At 37.3% G+C, this 20,259-nt stretch overlaps 2 protein-coding genes across 6 annotated transcripts in view; one reads left to right on the forward strand and one right to left on the reverse strand.

Moving 5' to 3' along the window:
• LOC134673837 (protein 4.1 homolog) overlaps window positions 1-12,837 on the reverse strand; it is a 140,030-nt gene extending 127,193 nt beyond the window's left edge. For 3 of the 5 annotated variants that reach the window (XM_063531866.1, XM_063531868.1, XM_063531867.1), the window contains exon 1: window positions 12,530-12,836. The gene's annotated coding sequence lies outside the window, so the exon portion shown is untranslated. Of the gene's footprint in view, window positions 1-12,529 lie in introns of all 5 variants that reach the window. The other 2 variants (XM_063531870.1, XM_063531869.1) reach the window with 2 other exon arrangements.
• An 842-nt stretch (window positions 12,838-13,679) lies between these two features.
• LOC134673887 (vacuolar protein sorting-associated protein 28 homolog) lies at window positions 13,680-19,849 on the forward strand. The gene is made up of 7 exons (XM_063531942.1): window positions 13,680-13,865; window positions 13,940-14,000; window positions 14,172-14,367; window positions 15,301-15,402; window positions 16,203-16,337; window positions 16,834-16,974; window positions 17,929-19,849. The coding sequence occupies exons 1-6, from the start codon at window positions 13,859-13,861 to the stop codon at window positions 16,963-16,965; spliced, it is 633 nt and encodes a 210-aa protein (XP_063388012.1). The 5' UTR covers window positions 13,680-13,858; the 3' UTR covers window positions 16,966-16,974; window positions 17,929-19,849.
• Window positions 19,850-20,259: the final 410 nt, after the last annotated feature.

Below are 20,259 nucleotides of genomic sequence, written 5' to 3' on the forward strand. Positions count from 1 at the left end.
CATTATGACGTATACATAACACTTACACTGCGTGGGCTATCAAATCCGCTGCAGACTTTGTTTGGTGCGACTATAGGTACGGAAGGTTCACCCTCTAGGTAATAAGTTTTTGGCAAAAAATTCATTTTTGGTAATAGTACATTACTACAGAGGCCGGGACGAAAGGGGTTGCCGGCCGAAGACATATAGACCGAACCTCGGGTTGCCGGCCGAGCGAAGCGAGGCCGGATAGGTCTGAGCGCGGGCAACCCCATTTCCCGCCGAGGAATGTATAGTGCTTTTCTCAAACATGCAATGAAATAAATAAAATAAAAAATCCACGAAACCCAAGTTTTATTTATAGGAAAAACTAAAAGTAAACTACACCCAAAATATAACCAACACGTACCTATATCATTATCACGCGTATGTTTTACACGAGTCGTGTATTTTTACTACCCGTATATTTTCATGTAACTTTGATTTTTTTCGCCTTGTATCCGTCTGACTGTCGTTCTCGTCACATAAGTTTACATACACTCTAAAAAATGAAGACCAACTAAGAGCAGTTTTCTCTTCGTTGACGTTAAGTTAATTACAACAATAACGATCTTATATAAATCAAAGAAAGCTGATTACTTAAAACAATAAGTGTATCTGTGATTGAACTAATAAAGTAGGTATGTTATTAATCCTAACAAGTGTATACTTTGCATCTATTATTAACTTGTTGGCATAATTATGTAACGTAGGTTAATTCAATCCTTAACAATTTAATTAAAACAGATAAATATGTTAATAGGTATGAACATTTTAATAGTTTTTTTGATTATTTTGTCTTTGTTGATTTACATAAGATTTGCTAGTTGAATCAACTAAACATATAATTTATTTAGAACAACGAAGATAAAACACTCAATCCCATTATGATCAAGTTATTGTATTGATTACGAAACTAATATTCCATTCTACTAAGAATTATTTGTTAAATCGATTTTCTTAATAATTAAATTAAATAATCGGTTAATCCGATCAATCAAGAGATAAGTAGGGGGATCGCCTGTACACCCGCTCTCCGCCCCGCCCGCGCCCCTCTCGTGGCGCGTGCGACCGAGCAGTCAGTCTCTGTAGCACGCAGTTGCGTTAAGCTCATTCAATTACTTATTCCTCTGGAAAAACCTGGTGTGTACAAAGTTGATTGCAGTTTTGGTAGTTCGTACAGTGGGCATACCAAACGCACTATTGCCTGCAGAATTAAAGACCACATCGCTGCGGTCAAGAACAACGACGCTCACAAGTCAGCTATTGCTCAGTGTCACCTTGAGTCGAGTATAAGTCAATGGATCGAGCTGCATAGTCCCAAGGTCATTTCGACAGCACGCCACTATATACCAAGATTGGTAAGAGAAGCCTTAATTCACAAATACAATCGTGAAGATGGGTTTTTAAACTGTCAAATGTGTGGAATCTTGTGATTTGTTTGACTAAAAAACAACCAGTGACATCCGAATCAAACTCGCGTAGTGACACTGTGAGTGTAGTGTGCTTGGATAGACCAACAAGTGTGAACGTGATTGGACCAACGAGTGTTAACCCCTCGTAAGCTTAGACACGGATCCGTGCGCGTGAATTTAAATGCAAAACGTTTACTTTCAAAATTATTAAATGAATAAATAACATCTTATTATAATATTTTTTTGTTTTATTCATTTACCCCCTTTTTATAAAACTCTACGGGCTTGATTTAGTTTAATTATGTTTTATCCCTTTCTTTGTTGTTATATTTTATTTACTACTTATTCGTTTAAATTTTATACATTTTCTTTGTGCTAGTTTTTATACGCGCCGTGCTGAATAAATGCTGGTCCTCGTACTCGCATTATACTCAAGGCATTAGTCTTAAATACTAAGTAGGTAATACAGATTACAGATTTATTTCAGATCTTCTTGAGGATCGGCCTAGGCCGATATGGCTTCACATTTCACAAGCACGCCTCCTCCCGTGTTTGTAAAGCTAAACCGGTCTAAGCCGATCGCCAAAAAGATCTGAAATAAATGTATAATGTATATTTTAGTATTTAAGACTAATTCCTTGAGAATAATAACGAGGACCACCAGCATTATTCAGCACGGCGCGTATAAAAACTAGAGATCTGAAAGAAATGTTTTAGTAAATGCGACAAAGTAAGTCATAGTACAATTGAACAAGAATGGTATTGTACTAAACAAGCTTCATAGTTGAAATGATTAAACAATTAAGATTCAAATTGAACAATATCTTAGTTCAGGCTAATAAGATGCATAAGTCGATGTAATCATGTTCTTAGTTGAACTTATTTAGGTCAAATAGTTAATACAGTAATTCTTCATGTTAACATTGATTTACATCTTAGTTGAAATGATTAAACAATTAAGATTCAAATTGACCAATATCTTAGTTCAGGCTAATACGCCATAAGTCGGTGTAATCATGTTCTTAGTTGAACTTATTTGGGTCAAATAGTTAATACAGTAATTCTTCATGTTAACATTGATTTACATCTTAGTTAAACTAACTTGTTTGTTTTCATTATCAAGCCCTTAGTTGATCTTACTAGGATCAATTAGTTAGCATAATTATTTTTCGTGTAAATATTGAACAAGATCTCAATTGGTTCAGTTACCTAACAATAGTAATAGCAATCAGAATTACCTTGTTTGATGTGTTTAAGTTCTTGTTAGGCTCGTATGGAATCAAGATGCTTGATTACGGCCATCAAGATATTGATAGGGCCAACCAAATTTTTTTTAGAGTGTAGTCTTTCATGTTGATATCATGTTTCACATACATCGTTGCTTTATGCATGGAGTAAATAAGTATAATTTCCACAGTGTTGACGAATTTGTAGTTACATTCATTTAAAGTATGCCACAAAACTGTTTCTAATAAACTGTAAGCCATTTTTCTTAGTTTCACAAATATTAAAATTGCCATAAGCAACCATATACATACTTCGTCTTTGACTTGGCGGCAGAGGCAGCAAGTTATTTAAAATCAATTCTGCTTACGCTGCCAATTCCAACACCTACGATTACAATTAATATTAATTTCATTATTTCGTCGGAACTCATATTAAAGCCAAAAAATCAACAACGCACCATAAATCCAATAAAACAGAATGAATATTTTTCAACTTTACCTCCATAACAATTTAAAAAATATAACTACGCGTGTTTGAGTAGACTTTTTTACCGCTAACGTTTAGACGAAATAATTTAAATGTTTTTATTTGTGTAGTTAAATTTAAAATTATAAAATTATAGAATGTATTATTTAATAAGTTCATGTTGATTTTATACAAATAAAACTGCAAATTATAGCAAACATTGTTTTTTGTTTTTTTTTATAGGCGTAATGGCAGTGTGTCATTACGAACCATAAAGCAAATACTGCCTCTAGTTTTTTTTAATGGATGAATGCCACGATGCTGTGTCACAAATATCTGTGAAATGAAAATTAAAAAAGAGGACTTTGCCGGCCTAGGCCTGCAAGATGTGTATGAAATTCCATTAACGACCTTTTGTCCTAGCCGCACCTGAAACGTCATACTTCGCAGCCTATTATAAGGAACATAACATCAATATTTCATTGCATGTTTGAGAAAAAGCTTTTATCGCTGTCTGTACTTTTCTTTCCACAGGCAACTAATACTCATCGAGACAATTCTTAAAACCCCAAACACATAATTGTGTTTGGGGTTTTATCACAGAGTTCCTATGGCCACCTCCGGTCTCCATCATCAGATCAGCTCCATGACACCATAATATTGCATTGTCACCCGTCTTACGTATATATTCAAAATTTCAGCTCAATCGGAAACCGGGAAGTGGATCAAATTTAACTTGCAAGATTTGATTACAGACAGACAGACAGACAACGGTCAGGTGAAAGTAAATAAAAGCTTGTAAAAACGCGTCTATTAACGACAGATATGACCGCAAGATGGCGTAAGCGCGAGCAGGCATCCGTTCCGTAGCGGTGCGCGGCAACTACTACCTTACCTACTTACTGCTAGACACCACAATTGGTGTGGGCCACATGTACTTGTAGCGACGCGAAGAAATCGCGGAGTGAGCCATGCCTGACACTACATCTGTAGTAGATCTACTTTTAATACTGACTGTATAAATACATGTTTTTGGAATGCGTACACAACGGATGCGACAGTCAACGGTGAAATGTACACAAACAAGTTGGAACTTTAATTGCCGAAGGCTCGACCGGGTAATGATCGGATGTATCTTTGGAACTAGTTCGCTGCGACACCATTGATGATTTATATTATACGCTTGCGCTTTATATGTACCTACATTATAGGTATGTTGAGATGGTTTGGACATGTGGAAAGAATGAGTGAAAGAAGGCTGACAAAGAGAGTGTATGAGTAGGGAGAAGTGGAAGTGGGAGTTGGAAGGGGTAGACCTCGGCGGACTTTCTCTGATCAGATAGGAGAAATTCTAAAGGCCAGGTCAAGAGCACCCTAAACCGGCAAGCGTGTATGAGGAATGTTATAAATGTGAAGGAAGCGAAAGAGGTATGTCAGGATCGTAGCAAGTGGAAATCCGTGGTCTCTGCCTACCCCTCCGGGAAATAGGCGTGATTATATGTATGTATGTATGTATGTATTATAGATACTCCAGAGGAAAATGAAGAATATGAAAAGGCGATTTCACGGAGGTCAGCCTCCTCCACTTTCGTCTTAAGAAGTAAATTTTGACCGTTATGAATTGAATAGTTACTTATAAAGTTTTCACATTCTCCGATCCGATATCGAATAGAAGGAAGTAAAATGAAGATATGTGTTTCTCTGTATTTCATTATGCATTTACTGATTACTAATAAACGCTAAATAACGCAAAAAAGGCGAACTTAATGCCAATGGCACTCTCCTGCAGCTGTTTTTGTCGTAGGCGCCTTCCGACATTCGATATCGGAAAGGCGCTTCCGATAAATTCTGCCTTGTCGGAGCCCCCCGTCAACTGTCGGACCGATGTTTATTTTTGTATGCGTGTGTGTAGGCATGCTTGTTGTAGTGTGCGTGACCGCTAAAGACAGCGCCCAGGCGCGCCCCCGCGGCCTGACTATACGCGGCCTCTCTCATACTGATTCTCATCTAAAGGTGGAAGTTCGCGCCGCGACAGAGACAAGCGACCGAGACAGGAGACCGCGACCGGAGACCGCATAGATATAAGAATATAAACAGATACCTTCCAATCGAGCTGTCAGTGGGACCACTTTTGGTTTAGTGTACGATTTACAAAGCGACCCACTTTGCTGTAGCCATGTCGATAAAGTCATATCGATAAACTATCGACATTTCTTGCAATTTTAATTTTACTTCAAAGGTTTAACTATACCTAAAATGAACAAAAACGCTTTTTTTCTTTTTGTGGTTATCAGATCACAATTTTATAGTCACGCCCCAGGAGAGAACCAAGGGAAAGTTCAGATATTTAATTAAAATACATAAATACCTACTAAAATAGGTGGTCCGCAATAATTGAATTATTTTATTACATTATAATATATTCATTATCCATTAGAATTTCAATTATGTTTATGTTTAACGAAGATATTGAAGCTTCAATTAATCTCTATTTCGTTCCGCTGTGTAGCGTTTATCGATATATAACATGATTAAAATCGACTTTTCACATCCCTAAAAGAGCACACATATACGTTTTTACGCACACATGCACAACCTGGGTCGCCTAAAAAGGGGACACTTGGATTTGAAGTCCATCTTGTCAACAGTATGGTTGTCCTTTTTTGACAAACGGCATTTTTTAAAGAGCAAGGAGAGAGAAATGATACTAGTTGCTGCGCCGTGAAAGAGAACAGACAGAGTAGGGGGCTTGGGAGACCGCGACCATCACTTGATCATAGGCAACATATAAGCGACAGTTCGCGATGAGACAGAGACAGGCGACAGAGACGCGAGAGGTCTCTGTCTCGCCGCGAACTGTCGCTTATATGTTGCCTATGGTTGGTGGCTTAATACTTTGCTATAACAACAGAAAATTGCATTAAATAGACGATTAATTAAAAATCGAGATAAGCGGCATGACAAGGTGTTTATCCGATATAATTTACGCCACAGCGCCCGTTTACGCAAGGTTTTTTAATTAGAGGTCTTCGTGCGGAAACCGGGCTTTTTTGCTTATGAACATAGCTTTCACTTACCTACAGTCTGTATCTTTAGGTATTTAAATAAAAGTAAACAATTTGTACATTTTCGGGTAGTTATGACATTTATTGGTTAACCGACCAATTATAAAACGGCCTGGATCAGTCAGTGAACGACCCGACTTTAACCTACATTATTTTAATTGTGTAATGTTTTCATCTACCCTCAACTGGCTTAAGGAGCCATTTGAGGGTAGACAGCGGAATCTTAGTAATAAGGTCCCGTTTTTTCCCTTTGGGTACGGAACCCTAAAAAATATTATACGAAGAATAAATTATTGTATGTAAAACTTTTAGGTTCGTCCGTCTTAATACAAGTTTGTAAGTTTCTATACAAAACAAATATTTATCAGAACTCGAGTGTAGTAAACACATCGTCCGTCAAAAGCCAGACATAATCACATGAATGACTCACCAGAACTATTATGCTGTTAAGGCTTCATTGATGAAACTTTGTATTAGAAGATACCGCCGTAGGTAGCACGCGATTCTAGACCTAAATATTTCAGTCATAAGGACCGTGTTTCTCTGCATACATGATGTATGATACAGGCCAATTCGAGTTTTAGTTATTCGATCTGTTTCCGATATGATACTGTACTGGTCTGTCAGTATCGAAAATGACGTTATTGGTTGAAGAAATTTCACTTTTGACACAGACAGATATATCATATCGGAAACAGATCGAATAACTAAAACTCGAATTGGACTGTCAGTTAAGATAAGATTAGTTAAGTAAACATAAACATTGTTCTCAAGGTGATTATAGTAATCTTTGAAACAATGCTCTAGTGAGGGAATGGGTTTCTAGGTTATCTCTATATTTGTTAATGTTGCTCAATTTTGTTGCATTTTTGAGTTATCTCTTCGAGAGCAGTTTCTAAGGACGAGCGAGAGCGAGGCCTGATATTAATAATATTAATATCTCATGGCTCCTCTACACGATGGGCCAGCGCCGGCCACTCCAAGCGACGCAGCCATGCGGTAGAATGAATGCGTCCCTTGGAGTGGCCGGCGCTGGCCCATCGTGTAGACGAGCCATTAGTCAGAAACTATACACCTGTTCAATTTAAAGAATAAAACTTGTGAGTTGAAAACATCACTTTTTTAATAACAAACAAAATTGTTGTCATTTAATATCTTGATTATTAGAGAAGTCTACCACTAGCCCAGGGTTGTCTAACAAGTCATCATCATCATCATCATCTCAGCCATAAGACGTCCACTGCTGAACATAGGCCTCCCCCTTGTTATGGGGGGTGAATGTCTAACAAGTATTTCAACATTTTCCATAACTAAAAGTCAACCTACTCCCCTCTACTATCATTATTGAATGTGTGACTGAGATGGCATACTATCTAGTTCACTATACTCAAAGCGTCTTTTGTGGAGTCTAGAGGCCCTCGAGACCTCGTTAAGGGGTCCGCCAAAAAATAACCTAACGAGCATGCAAGCCAAGTGACGTCACATTTGTCCGGTAAATAAGACTCGCTGAAAAGAAACACTTTGAAAACGAGTCCCGACGTCAATATATATAAGTTAGAGAACAATTCCGAAAAATGGAAAATACAGTATTTTGAAATTACCATATTCCTATAATTATATTCCATTCGCTTCAATAAAAAATACTATTTTCTTTGGTAGGTTCAATGTAGCAACAAATATGTTCTGTCCGTTGCCAACTTCTTTTTGGTGGAATATAGTATTTTCCAGAATAAGGCATCAAAAAAATTGTTCGATAAAATACTAAACATGAGTGTAATATTACGTTAAATCGGAAATATAGTATTTTAGCGTACTATATATTTTTCCAAAAGTATATAGTACAGAGAGCCAAAATATAGTACAATACTATATGATATAGTACGGTTGGCAACCCTAGCCGACACGAAAGTCAAATGACAGTTTTGATCCCAAACAAGTCATGCGTTATCGTCGCTTTTAGGTCCTCATCACGCACTTCGTCCGTCAACTAGATTAGGTACCAACATATACACAGATATATATTATAAATAGAGGTGACACCATCCATCACGAGCCAGTGACAATTAAATGCAATTTACGTGCTCGAGATTAAGCGTAGTCGGCCTTGGGCGCCGTTTACTTACGGACAGCACTCTATGCACTTTGTATCTGCACGTTTTCATCCAATTTGGGCCATTGAGAAAACATAATATGAGACGTTATCTATGAAAAGGGACCTTATTGTCGATGGCGCTTACGCCATTATTAACGATGCTCCGATATAAATACAATGCCGCGCCACGCTGTGCGGCGTAAGCGCCATCGACAATAAGGCCCTTTTCATAGGTAATGCCCCATATATCGTATCTCTTTGTATAATCTGTGTGTAATTTTCTTTACAGTACAGTCGCCATCAGGTATATCGTCGGGTGACAAGCAAAACTCACTAAGTACTATCAAAAAATTAAAGTAACAATGCACTTTATTACACTTGTAACACGGTTTATTGTCCAATAATTTCAATGATGTTAGTGACTTTTGCTTGTCACCCGACGATATCGGAGCGGTCAAGGCGCTCACAAATATCTGATCACGCCTCTATTGTCAAGGTGTTAGAGTGCGTTTTCAGATATTGTAAACACCTTAGCCGCTCCAATATATCTGATTGTGACTGTACATACAGGGTGTCCCAGAATTCGACGTCAAGCCGTAAACGGATGATAGACCAAGTACCAAGTCATAACAGTTATCATAAAAATACAAAAAAAAATCCAACTCATGTTTTTTTTTAATTATGGTCACTTTAAAAATTCACTAAAAAATCCACACCCTGTAATGGTTCTTTAACTCTTGTTACTACAAATTCCATAATTTTTTATTATTGTGTGTAATCTTGAATAATTACAGGGTGTGGATTTCTTAGTGAATTTTTAAAGTGACCATAATTTTTAAAGAACATGACTTGGATTTTTTTTTGTATTTTTATGATAACTGTTATGACTTGGTCTGTCATCCGTTTACGGCTTGACGTCGAATTCTGGGACACCCTGTATGGTGTTACTTTACCGCCCTAGAACAAAATGTGCCTATGTCAAAAAGGGCCATATCTAGTGTAAAACGTACAATATACGCGCGAAAAGGTAATTCACAACGAGTGGCGATACATTGAAACACGACCGAAGGGAGAATCTGTAAATCGCCACGAGTTTCTACTTTTCGCACTTGTAAGTTAATGTACTATTTCGACTCATTTTTAGGGTTCCGTACCCAAAGGGTAAAACGGGACCCTATTACTAAGACTTCGCTGTCCGTCCGTCCGTCTGTCACCAGGCTGTATCTCACGAACCGTGATAGCTAGACAGTTGAAATTTTCACAGATGATGTATTTCTGTTGCCGCTATAACAACAAATACTAAACACAGAATAAAATAAAGATTTAAATGGGGCTCCCATAGAACAAACGTGATTTTTGAACAAAGTTAAGCAACGTCGGGCGTGGTCAGTACTTGGATGGGTGACCGTTTTTTTTTTGCATTTTTTTTTCGGTTTTTTTTCGTTATGGTACGGAACCCTTCGTGCGCGAGTCCGACTCGCACTTGCCCGGTTTTTTTTGTCTGTTACCTTCCGTGATTATTTCTCTCTTGATGGTCTTGTATGTGTGTTTACGGATAAAGAATATTCTATTCTATATATACAACTAGGTAGAATCTTAACACAATCCAAATTAATAAATTTAAAATATAAAACAATGTCACACAACTTACTGAAACAATTCAATAGGAAATTTATTACAGACATAAATTAACAGGACAAATTAAAATAGTCATTAACAGAACCTTAGTACTAATAAGTAGTTTTATTTTCATACCTTGTTGTTTTCCTTCAAATATGAACTCAACGACATATCAAATAAGGTTCGTTTTTGCATGAGATGATGGTGAGAAATAGAAAATGTGGACCACCCAAGACATCTGACATTTCAGATATAAATATATGAAGGAAGTTGTGAAATATAGGTTGATCTCGTGTTGTGGAATTTTTAATTGATCCTTAGTTTATTTTCATAGCTTCATTTTATGAGTTATTTGGAAGCATATCGGTAAAGGCATAAAAATAGGCCAGAATTGAGCTCATCTCATTATATTACTCATTAATCTCATTATATGGGCTATCGCATATCCATCACACACATTTGAATAGACTGGAATGTCAATGGTTCATAAATAATTTAAGATTAATAGATATCTAAATCTAAATGTATTCAAAAATACAGTCAAGACTTTTTCCAAAACTATGCCTTCTGTTCGATTACACAATATTTATCAAAACATACACCACACAGAAACTATAGTTCGTTTTTTAGCATTAGAAAGAACTTGCGAGAAGGTAAGCGATCTTGACATGTCTTTTAATTGAAAAACGCTTTTTAAAAATCAAAAATATATTACATATTCTTCTGCTTTCATAAGTGATAGTTATTGATTTTTAAAAAGCGTTTTTCAATTAAAAGACATGCCAAGATCGCTTACCTTCTTTCAAGTTCTTTCTAATGCTAAAAAAAACGAACTATAAGTACTATCAAAAATTAAAGTACTTATTACACTTGTAACATTGTTTATTGTCCAATAATTTCAATGATGTTAGTTAGTGACTTTTGCTTGTCACCCGACAATATGTAGATTTATAAAACTAAAAAATAACTTGTTGATAACATAAAACGGTAAAAAACAGTAATTTACTGGCATGATGTCACCAGGAGCACTGGAGTCAGAATTGTCACTTATCTGTCTGTTAGTCACTGTTATTTTAGGCATTGACTAATAAAAGGAAGTTCGGGATTATTTCATGTAGGTACCTAAATTGCGAATTACGCAAGACTAATTGAATAATACTAAGATTACTATACTCTGTATCTTTAGGTATTTAAATAAAAGTAAACAAAATCTACCCTCAAACGGCTCCTTAAGCCAGTTGAGGGTAGATGTAAACATTACACGATCAAATAATGTAGGTTAAAGTCAGGTTGTCTAGTGACTGATCCAGGCGGTTTAGAAAGTGGTTGGTTAACCAATAAATGATATAACTACCCGAAAAGTACAAATTATTCGTTTATTTTTATTTAAATACCTAAAGATACAGACTATAAGCAAATAGGTATAAAACTTAAGGGGCTTAAGCCTTTTGTTTGTAGTTTACATAGTTACAAAAATGCATTGTAAAATACTTGTCTTTGACAACTATTTTGTATACTTTTCAGGAAAAATAAAGAGTAGACCGAATTAACAGTTTTGAATGATTCACAGTTAGTTTCACTAGACTTATATCAGTTACCCGTGAACAAGATGCATCTAACTGCGTGGAAATATTGGGAGCTCGAAAACAATACAAATGGTAATCACGGTTCATATCCCAGTTAATATATAAGTCTAGTGTAAACCGAATTAATCTAACTTTTTAGTTAGGTGAATAATGACACTGAAAACCTCATGTCCTGAAGTCAGTGATGTGAATTATATTCTGTCAAAATATATCATCATCAATTTCTGAATAGGAGATTTTATTTCGATTTTTTACCTGTGTTTTCTTTTTAACTTAATTTTACTTTTACATGTGATGGCTAATATTTTGATAATCTTAACATTAAATGATATCACATGTTATTTAGATTAAAGTTTATATTTTAGCAATCAATTAATTGAGATATTGGTTTTATTTAGGAATTTGATGATTATATTTGATGTTGTTTGAATGTATAGATGCCAACTGATAAGAATTGTTTTCATAAGTCAGGTAAAATAAACAAATAAGTTGAAATAGTTTTATTTTATTTAATTGTTGCCAAAATCTAACATTTGTAACTAGGTACTGTACTGTGCAAAGTAGGTATTTTCATTACTATTAACATCTTTATATACATAAAGCATGCTCTCTCTAAGCAATTTGGTAATATTTAATATATCAGGACTAAATTCAACCATTTAACTTAACTGCTCAAAAAAACGTCGCTAATTCAGCACGCGACAAAAGCCACACGATAACGATTTCGTGACAAAAACTGACCATAAAAGCGTCGCCTTCGGACCAGCCTACGTGCCAAACTACCTGTGTGGATGTACTCAAAGAAATCTAGGACGACCGGCACCGCGCCCAACACGCTCGGTCCAAGCACATTCCAATAAGAATAATACTATTTACTACTATACAAATACTATAGTAACGTCATATTACGGTTTTACACTTTTAACTACTTTTCAATTGAAAATTAGCCCAAAATATGTATGAAAACTTAACATTTTCAGTCATATAAGAACGGCTAACTCAAGAATGTTGAGTTTACATTCGTAATTCAAAAATACTGACCTGATAATCAACAAGATCCCATTAAACGGCAAGTGCGAAGCCCGAGCACCGCTATGTTAACTCACAATACTCCGGTTTTAGCACGTAAACACTTCAGTTTCAACAAAATAAAGACGGAACTGGTAAATACAACACTAACCACGAATCCACCTTTACAAACGCAGTTTCACAACGCACTTTTGAGGTCCAAGAATCAGATTGTTACTTGAACAATTTCGTACACGAGTTATTCACCGTTTTTATTCATAGCAAGGTGAAATCGTTTGAGACGAATGGCAGTTGCCGAAGATACTACGGGCGCGGGCGGCAGGGTGTGCGCGCGTCATCCGCCATATTGGACAATTACGTCATCTTGCCAGTATGCCAGTGTTGCAATGCTGTAAAGAGGACCCGATAGTACCGATAACAAATTAAGCAAAAGCAGTTTCACAAAATATCATACATAAAACAAATATATACAAATAAAAAACGAGTTTTAACACTACTATCGCAAATACCAACTACAGATTCAATTTACAAGTGATCGAAAAAATTCAGAGCGCTTACACACGAGCGTTTTGCATTGTGGAAATAATATTATTGCAGTGGCAAAATGGGAACATCACTATGACTTGAGAGCAATGTTCGGATTAAGCCCACTATACACACGTATTAAGCAAACGCGCGTGTTGAGTTGACTTCAGGGCAATAACCGCGAAAATCGAAGTTTGCAAATTGCGGGGATTTTTCTCTGTCACTCTAATTACGCCTTCATTTGAGTAAAAGAGAAAGATCCCCGCAAGTTGCGAATTTCGGTTTTCGCGGTAGCCGCTCTGAGGGCTTACCGCGAACCGCTTTCGACGTGTTGCCTCCCTGTCACACTTACGTACGAATTTGCGACAGAGAGACAACACGTTGAACGTGGTCGCGGTAGGCCCTCTGCTTCGCTTCGCGCAGTGATTCGCGCACGGGTGTAGAGCGGGGTTAATAGCCGTAACACACAAATTTAATAGGAGACACAAAAACGGTCAAGTAAACACAAATTATATAAAATGATAATACAGACTAAGGCCTCAATACACGAACGTTTCGCAGGCCGCGTTTTTTCAGCGGCAAATTTTATTGCAACAGCAAAATTTTAAGGACATCACTATTCACTATTAGTCACCAATCTTTTCATTCGTTCAATTTTACGTCAAAACTCGATTAAAGGGCGAATGGGTTTGTCATCGTCTTAATAAAATAAATATTTGTTTTCTCTTTATTCTCCTTCAAATTAGTGCGTGTTCCACTCAATTATTACCTTAATAAGCTTGCCTTACGTTTAATCATCTCCGGAATACGTTTACAATGCAAGGTTTGTACTCTTCTTTGTGATCTAATATTTATCCTTTGTTTTTCCCAATTATCAGCACTTTACCACTTTTACAGACACAAGACCCGAGTTATACGAAGAGGTTAAGCTCTATCGCAATGCCAGAGAGCGTGAAAAGTAAGTATATTGACTGAAAACCCCGTTAATTTCTCATACTAACGTATCTTAGTCAATATTTGACTATAGCTTATAATTATCGATTATTAGCGCGTTCACTAGCTTTATAGTCTTGTTTAAGACTCTTTAGTAGTTTATAAGGAGGTTTATGCCATTTTAAACTAATTGCAGGCATGATAACATGGCAGAATTATACGCTGTAGTTAGTACACTTCAGCACCTCGAGAAAGCTTATATGAGGGACTTGGTCCGGGCTCAAGAGTACACTGCGGCGTGTAGCCGTCTGCTGGTGCAGTACAAGGTCGCGTTTAAGCAGGTGCAAGGGACGGAGTTTCCTAATATTGAGGCCTTCATTACTAAGTTCAGAGTAAGTCCACTTAACTTTTGTTTTATTAGCCTATAGGAGTGTCCCACTGCTGGGCAAAGGCCTCTCCTCTTTCCCGCCATTTGGTCCTATCCAATGCACACTCCCGCCACTGTTTATAAAATGTGTCAAGGTCCCGCCATCTCTGTTTTGGTCTTCCTCTGTCTTGAGATCCGTCCTGTGTAAGTTCAGAGTAAGTCAACTCTAGTGTTGGATAGATTTTTACATTTTCAATTTTTCACTAAAAGGTTCATGGTCCATATACAATATTTGCTTCAATAATGATGTTTATTACTTTTCAATTATGTTAGCTAATAACTTAAAAATGTATTTATAATGGTGTAACTACCAATAAATGTGAGATTTGCCAATGTTACTGTCCTATTTTAGTAGTAAATAAGATTATTTAAGAGTATGACTCTTGTCAGTGGAGCAATTTCCATGTTTGGCGGTCCTCTTCCTTCTCTTTAAATTATTTCATCACTCTACAAAAAAATATTTTGCTTTAATGATTTCTTGGGTCCAATAATTTGTATTGGAATACCATTCTATTGGACTTACATCAACCGTGATATGAACCGTGATTATTCCACACATTTTTTTAAATATTAGCACATTAATTTATTTAGTATTGTAACATTTAAGTATGTAATATAAAAACCAGCCAAGTGCGAGTCGGACTCGCATTCATGAATGAAATGTCTTTAAAAATCCCATAGGGTTTGGATCAAAAACTAAGTTAGTCCTACTCACGCTTGACTTCACATTTCTAATAGGTTTTCATGTCTGGTCATGTATAGTTAACTATTTTGTGTATTATTTTTTTTATAATCTTAGACCAAGTAGTTTCGGATGAAAAGGGTTGGGATTGGACGGACAGACAGACAGACGCACTAATGATTTGTGTTGGCTCACATATTTTGTTAATATTTCCAGTTAGACTGCCCGGCTGCGCTGGAGCGGATAAGAGAGAACAAACCCAACCTCATCAAGGATGACAAGGGCAACACCAACAAATACATTGCTGAGATTGTATCGGTGAGTACCTAATCGAAATTGATAACCTGTAGAGTGTTCCATTAGGGAATATTACGCGAAACTCTGTGTAGGAAGCGCCACTACCACTGTCCGTCACAACCTGGGGGTCTACCGCGAAACAAGAAAATCGAAATTTCGTTATCTAACCTCTTCACTCTTGCATATTCGAGCGATAAAGAGGCAGATAACTAAATGTCGATTCTCGCATTTGAAATATGCGTAAAGGCGCATTATTACCAGGGTGACGACGGACGAAGGACTAGAGGGCGTGCACCCAGTAGATGGCCAGATGTGGTCCAAAATATTACCCAGACTTCGCTCCAGGCAACGATGCAGATGGCCGAAGATCGAGAGGCCTGGAGAGCAGTGGTAGGAAGAATAACCCATAGGAGTCACGTCCCTCGAACATAGGGTTGCCATACGTCTGGATTTGTCCGGACATGTCCGGATTTTTAACCCTTTGTCCGGATTGCGGCCGGACTTGGCATGTGTCCGGATTTTTAGGAATGACCTTATAAAAATAAAATTCGCGCCCGGGGCCCGGAGCTACGGGATCGGGCGAAGGGAAAGGGAAAAGTAGATCCACGATACAGTACACCGCAGAGAGCAGCACACCGCCGTTCAAGCTACGCCAAATCTCTGCTACAAGAAATGTCCGGATTTTTAAGGTGATTTCAGGACATTTAATTCTTCCATATGGCAACCCTCAGACTTGAGGTCACGACCATAAAGAAGAATCTCAGCTGTAGATTGAAAAATATTGATGAACTGTTTTCTAATGAACTGTTGTACGATTTCAGCTGTTCATCACCTTGATGGACAAGCTTCGTCTAGAGTTCCGCGCCATGGACATGATCCAGCCCGAGCTCCGGGACCTGCGAGACACCATGGACCGTCTCATGATGCTGCCGGAGGACTTTGAGGGGAAACTGAAGGTTAGTGTCAGCCACTTTATTAAAGGGCCGGATGAGCTCCGTCTGGAGTCCCAGCCCCAGCTCCGGGGCTTAAGGGACACATGTCAATGATTAAATATGCCCCAACGCATTTTCGACTCATAAAATTGGCCCTAAATGTAGGTTGTTCTCGAAATGACGGGCGTTTTTCCGAGCCTTGACTACTATGGGCACAGAATAAATAATATTACTTCCGTACAGAAAGGACACTTCCTACAAACCCGAAATTTGACAGTGGTTCAGGATCGAATCATGCTTTCCCTTTCTAATATATGGCACTATCCCTTTCAGCTATTTAGAGTTGCCAAAATTCAAGTGATCATCTTATCTGTGGTCGCGCACGCAAAAGGAAGTCAAGTGGTGCCAACCCCAATTGCTCGGACCAATGCTGAGCCGAACGGTGCCGAGTTTACCCGAAGTGAGGAGTGTCTCCCCACTGCTATGGGCAAATATAATGAAGTGATCTTTGCCTGCGCAGGTCCAAGAATGGCTGGACAAGCTGTCAGAGATGTCGGCCTCGGACGAGCTGTCCGAGGCCCAGGGCCGACAGCTCATCTTCGACCTGGAGACGTCGTACCAGGCCTTCAACAAGTTCCTGCATAAGGACTGAAACTATAATGTAAGTTGGTAGGTACAGTCACCAGCAGAAGTTGTCTCTGCGCAGGTCCAAGAATGGCTGCACAAGCTGTCAGAGATGTCGGCCTCGGACGAGCTGTCCGAGGCCCAGGGCCGACAGCTCATCTTCGACCTGGAGACCTCGTACCAGGCCTTCAACAAGTTCCTGCACAAGGACTGAAACTATAATGTAGGTTGGTACGTATAGTCAGCAGCAGAAGTTGCTAAGCAGGCGAGGTGTTCAAAATGATCTTGACGCGACATATTGTTAAGAGAATAAGAGCGCGTCAAGGTAATTTTGAACACCTCGCCCGCTTAGCAACTATTGCTGCTAACTGCACCTAATAAAATAGACTATACTTGGTCAAGCAAATCTTGTCAGTAGCAAAAGGCGGCAAATTTGAAAAATCGCGGGTTAGCAACACTGTGTCCGAATGTCCCAGCTGTGTTTTATCTGTGGAATGTGGATCGTGAATGACAGCCATCTTGTTTGTTTACATTATGAATTGTTGCTATTTCAAGAAAAAATTATGATGTCTCCATTAAATACCAATATATTAAATAAGATTGTGCATGAACTGAAGAAAAGTCAAGATGCCTACAATGCACATTGTACAATCATGCTCGATGATTGTAAATATTTGTAAAATTTAATAATTACATGTTTTGGTTTGATGTACATTGCTGCTTTTCTTAGCGCAATACTGCTCTTTGAGTGTTGACTTGATTGACATACCGATTCTTATCATGAACAGTGGCACAACTCAAAATGAAATGCTATTGCATTTAATATTCTATCTTCTACTGGTAGGATTTAAAATCGAACGGCATTGCATATTGTTTTATACCACTGTTCATGATAAGCATTACTTTGCTTGACAGACTATATATTTATTTAAATCTCACTGCTTCCAGGGGTTGGGCAACAGAACAGAAACATGATTATTTTTTGTTGCAGGTATCTCACGGAGCTCAAAAGTGTTGTGTATTTCATACTCAAGTAGCTTCACTATATCTATTAATTATAATTATCATACACAATGTATTAAAGAAATGGGCACCAACACCAATCGAATAATCGCTATCTCAATAAGTTTCAAAATTAAACTGTTTATAGGGACCATGCGCGTTGGAGGCTCTGCCATCTTGTGGCCTGAATCAGAAATACATGTACATTGCCAAAGCAAGTGCTACCATCTACCGTTCTTATCGGTACGTTTCCTTGTGCATAGTAGAGGTTCTGCCATCTTGGGGGTCATCCATTAATTACATCACACGTTTAGGGGGAGAGAGGGGGTCAAGAAAATGTGACATATTGTGACATGGGGGAGGGGGAGACACAAACTTTGTGACGTCACTTTAACTTCATCAGTAACCGAAAATTTATTTACTTAAATTATTTTATTCGCTGTACATTTAAATAACAAGTTATTAAGACGATAATCGTTTTTATTCGTTTAATTTTCTTTCCTAAGCAGTTTTAGGTTATAAAATTACAAATATTTATATCGACAAAAATATTTTGACAAAATATTAATAATACTTAGGTACCTACTTAATTCGATTTGGCGATTTCGTAGAAAAAATGTGACGTCACACTAGGGGGGAGGGGTTTGCTAAATGTGACCAAGTGTGACAAGGAGGGGGGAGGGGTCAAAAAACCTAGAAATTCGTGTGACGTAATTAATGGATGATCCCTTGTGGGCTACATCGGAAGCATAAACGACACATTTACGGCTCTCGCCAAAAATCTGACGGCTCCTATGCTGCCCCCTATAGATCATGCACGGGGCCTATACTTCGTTTATTCAGCATTAGAAAAAGGTTATATAATTTTCTCCAATATGCTCGGAAATGTTCACCTTACTGTAGCAAAAATACTACGGGAAGTTCTTCGTTAATGTCAAACTCTAATTAAAAAACATCAAACTATCGCTGTCCTGTTCTAGCGGACGGGAAGTAAAAAAACACTACAGTAATAACTTATTACTGTAGTGTTTTTTACTTTTTAATAAAAAAAATGCAAACGGCCAATTATTATTGCCGCGAGCCGCTTCTACACGACCCGATCAGCTATCATTTCACGTGTATGGTCGTGCGAATACTGCTTAATAAAATCAAAGATTATTTTTATATTTTTTTTAAATCTCATCCGTGTTCATAAAGCTTATATAGTTTGTCAAAGGACTTTCTCATTTCAAACATAGACAAAGAGAATCATACTATCTTTGTCTTACACTAGTACTAGCACCCAAAAGAAAAGGATGGGTATAGTTTTCCTGGTTCTTACTGACTGAAAAGTTGGTTTGACCAACTATATTGCACAATTATATTGAATGAACGAATACTGAATGGCAGAATAAGTTTGTAACTTTAACTTTTAAAAAATAATTAAAGAGGGAAATTGTTTTTGACATTTTGGATGTGAAGGTTTGATTTGAGTGATGCTTGATGGTTAAATAATAATTATTTTAGCTTATTTCCTCGCATGTTTGGAGAAAAGCACTATATATGCCTCGGCAGGAATAGCAATTCGTGGATTCGACAAAATCGAAACTCATCCACGAATTGCCCTTTCCCGGCCTCTGCAATAATGTACTAATACTGAATGTATTTTTTGGGATATGCAAAATTTTAAGGAGTGCCCTTGTAGTAAAAGTAATGTGTTTGGATTACACAAATTAATGTGGTTTTATTTTTTAATTTAATTTTAAACGTAATACTTTTATCATATCGATTAGTAATTTACGAATGTATAGGTGCATATATTAAATACTTCAGTTACGTATTCAAATATGTTATACTATATCAACTATATCGACAATACCATGTGTTTATAAGATAATTAAGTGATTTTAAATTAAAATTTGTAAACCTGATAGTTTTTTTTTTAATTAGTAGCTAATAAAATAAATATTTCATTGTCTATAGTCCGTTTTTTTTAGCATTAGAAAGAACTTCGCAGAAGTTCGCTTGTGGTTCTAAATCTGGCACTTTTAGCGGTAACAATTTTAAGTAAATTATATGTATTGACCATGCTATATTAGATAATTCAATGATTATTAACAATTAACGAGCCTGATAAAAACTACACGCTTGCTTCTGCGAAGTTCTTTCTAATGCTAAAAAAAACGAACTATACTTTCGGCAATCCCCTCCCATACCTTCGTATGTATGGCTATAGTTCTTGGCCGGATTCTTAGTATGTATACTCAATTAAAAACGAATCATATATACAAAAGATTTATTCTGATGTTTTAAATTAAGATATACCTACACATTACAAAAA

This window comes from Cydia fagiglandana, chromosome 19, assembly GCF_963556715.1.
Source record: "Cydia fagiglandana chromosome 19, ilCydFagi1.1, whole genome shotgun sequence".
In the NCBI taxonomy this organism is placed as follows: Eukaryota; Metazoa; Arthropoda; class Insecta; order Lepidoptera; family Tortricidae; genus Cydia; species Cydia fagiglandana.

What these genes read in the sequence shown, in the direction of transcription:
- LOC134673887 (XM_063531942.1), top strand. An exon ending in AATGCCAGAGAGCGTGAAAA is followed by an intron (nt 14,001 to 14,171) that starts GTAAGTATATTG and finishes AACTAATTGCAG; the next exon opens with GCATGATAACATGGCAGAAT. An exon ending in ACTTTGAGGGGAAACTGAAG is followed by an intron (nt 16,338 to 16,833) that starts GTTAGTGTCAGC and finishes TTGCCTGCGCAG; the next exon opens with GTCCAAGAATGGCTGGACAA.